The sequence below is a fragment of the Terrapene carolina genome, unplaced genomic scaffold (genome assembly GCF_002925995.2).
Source record: "Terrapene carolina triunguis isolate 2854851 unplaced genomic scaffold, T_m_triunguis-2.0 Scaffold28099, whole genome shotgun sequence".
In the NCBI taxonomy this organism is placed as follows: Eukaryota; Metazoa; Chordata; order Testudines; family Emydidae; genus Terrapene; species Terrapene triunguis.
In genome coordinates this window covers 169-3,201 of record NW_020692450.1, presented here as the reverse complement: position 1 = coordinate 3,201, position 3,033 = coordinate 169, and the positions used below count along the sequence as shown (strand labels likewise).

The 3,033-nt window shown below is 57.1% G+C and overlaps 1 protein-coding gene across 1 annotated transcript; it reads left to right on the top strand.

Moving 5' to 3' along the window:
* Positions 1 to 804: 804 nt before the first annotated feature.
* Positions 805 to 2,030, top strand: LOC113408999 (F-box/LRR-repeat protein 6-like; the record flags this gene model as incomplete). Its single annotated transcript, XM_026662511.1, has 2 exons — positions 805 to 1,045; positions 1,563 to 2,030. Coding segments are annotated over 2 exons (413 nt in total), but the record flags the coding sequence as incomplete, so codon positions are not given.
* Positions 2,031 to 3,033: the final 1,003 nt, after the last annotated feature.

The window sequence follows — 3,033 nt, the reverse complement described above, 5'->3', positions numbered from 1 at the left end:
CTCCAGGAACTTACCTAGTTCTTTATTGAATCCAGTTACACTTTTGGCCTTCACAACATCCCCTGGCAAAGAGTTCCACAGACTGACTGGGCGTTGTGTGAAGAAATACTGCTTCTGTTTATTTTAAACCTGCTGCCTGTTAATTTCATTGGGTGACCCTGTGACGAAGTGGGGGGTTTCAGACCCCTGGTTCTTGTTATGTGAAGGGATAAATAACACTTCTTTATTCCCCTTCTCCACACCAGTCAAGATTTTATAGACCTCTATCGTATCGCCCCTTAGTCGTCTCTTTCCCAAACTGAACAGTCCCAGTCTTATTAATCTCTCCTCATATGGAAGCTGTTCCATACCCCTACTCATTTTTGTTGTCCTTCTCTGAACCTTTTCCATTTCTAATGTATCTTTTTGGGGTTGGGGCAACCAGAACTACACGCCATATTCAAGGTGTAGGTGTACCATGGATTTATCTAGAGGCATTATATTTACTGTCATATTATCCATCCCGTTCCTAACATTCTGTTACCTTGTTTGACGCCGCTGCACATTGAGTGGATGTTTTCAGAGAACTATCCACAATGACTCCAAGATCTTTTTTGAGTGGTAACAGCTAATTTAGACCCCATCATTTTATATGTAGAGTTGGGATGATGTTTTCCAATGTGCATGACTTTGCATTTACCAACATTGAATTTCATCTGCCATTGTGTTGCCCAGTCACCCAGCTTTGTGAGGTCCCTTTGGAAGTCTCGCAGTGCCTGGGACTGAACTCTCTCAAGTAACGTCGTATCTCTCTCTGCACCCCAGATCTAGAGCAGCTGTACCTGGGCCTGTACTGCACCAATAACCACCTGCTCCTGCCCTCAGAGGGCAGCCATCTGCTCACCTGGAAGTGGCACCACAGCCTGCAGGAGCTCGATCTGGCAGGGCAGCGCTTCAGCGAGCAAGACCTGGAGTGCGCCATGGCCGCCTTCGGGCAGGGCAGCAGCCGGGCAGCCCTGCGATCCCTCAACCTGACCGGGACCAAGGTCACCGTGAGCACTGTCAGGTGAGTGCCAGCAGAGGGGCTGCGGGCAGCCAGCTGGGAGCCCTCTGCTCTTCCAGGCTTGGCGCTCACCGGCCATGGCTGCGTTCCCCCCGGGACCTGAGCTGCAAAGCCTCCCTCTCGCCTGGAGAGCTGCTGTGTGTAACTGACTCTCTGCGTGGCTGGCTCGCAGCTCAGCTGCTACAGCCTCCTCTCCCCTGAAAACCAGCCTCTCCTGCTACGCCGGCCTCCGCACCCCGGGTCCCTTCACTGCCCCGCTCTCCTTCCGCACTGCGGCCCTGCTTGGCTCTTCCCCTGTCCCGCTGCACCGCCTCTTCCTGGCTGGGCCCTTCTGCTCAGCTCCCACATGGCCTCCCACCTTCTCTTGTGCCACCACTGGCATGTGGGCCGGCCCCTTGCCTCCTTCAGCCTCCCACCATGGCTCCGCTCTGCGCTGGGTCTGCCGCCCCATGTGCTAAATCTAGGGGGAAGCCCCATGTAGCCGAGGGATGCAATTCGAGGCATTTCTGCTTCCCCACAGTGCCCTGATCATCAGCTGTCCTGCCCTGAGCTACCTCAACCTGTCGTCCTGCCGCTACCTGCCCCGGGGCATGAAGAAGGTGTATCGGGGCCAGGACGACATCCACCAGTGCTTGAGCAAGCTGCTGGCCAGCGCCGACGAGCCGGCCGCTGCACAGGATACGTCGGAATGACACCAGCACCTCCCCTCTCCAGAGACAGGCCTGAGGCCCAGGCCTGCGCCAGGAGCAACCCCACGCACAGGCTGAGTGCCGGGGCTGGTGTTTCGCTGGGACGTTCCTGGCAGCGTGGGTGGCACCTGGGACCTGGGCACCCACCTGGTGCTGTAGCAGCAAGCAGCCTGTTCCCCCGGGAGGAGCAGCCGTGCCTGGTCCCCCGCTCCCCAATTTGATAGCGCCCCCTTTTTGTATGACGTTCCTCTTGGATTTGTCAGTGTTTTACTGTCCGGCGCAGCGCCCGGTGCTCCAGAATAAAGGGCTGTTCCTGCAGGGAATTCGTGGGTCTGTCCCCAGGGCCTGGCGCTCACCGTGCAGGGAGGGACTTGCCCACTGCTGCAGCCTGGCAGGGAGTCAGAGCCCTGGGGAGGAGGAGTGGGGGGCTGCAGGCCACCAAGCCCAGTGGATTCCAGCAACCACATGGCTTTTGTAACCCAGCTTCTCAGGGGAACGGGTGTTTCTCCACCAGGGGCTTCGGGAGGCTTGGAGGACCCCAGGACACACACAACACTTCTCTGGCCCAGGCCTCTCCTGAGCTGAATTCCTAGGCTAGGTTGTGACACTTGTCAGGGTTTCTGGGGTGAATCGCTACCACCGGCTCATAGCGGGAGGGAGCCCTGTGTACGCCCCCCCAGGGAAATTCCCCAGCCCCACTCCTTCTTTATACAGGCTAGCAATTTACACACCCGCCTCGTTATACCCGAGTGCCCAGTCCCCGTCTTCTGGACACCGCAGTGCACCCAGATCCGCTGCCTCCATGGACACAGCGCCCTGGTTCACAGCTCTCACCCCAGTTCATCCCTCTCCTGAGCACCAGGCCCGAAGGTTTCTAGAACTGAAGTTTCTTTAACAGAGCTTCAGCCGAGATTCAAATGAAAGCCAGTAGAAGGGGTTGGAAACGTAAGGTTCCAGGCAAGCGAAAAACAAAAGACGCAATCAAAAGTCGACACTTGTTAGCAAGTCCCTGTCCTGTCATAGGGGATTTCTCGCCCCCGGCCAGTCCTTGCAGCTGGGGCCCACCGATCACCAGACACCTTCCCCCTCCCCAGACAAAGTCTGTCCTGTAATGGAGAACCACTTCTGCTGCTTATATAGGCACAGGCGCGTGGCTCTGAGCCCAGCGCCTCCTCTTCCAGGAGCTCGCCTGGGTTCTCTGGCCAGGCCAGCCTGTCTCCACGGCTGTCCCTTGTTCTCAGCGTGGCCTGTGACAGGTGTGAAAGGCAGGACCCTGCACATCGCATCCCTCGCAAGTTCTTT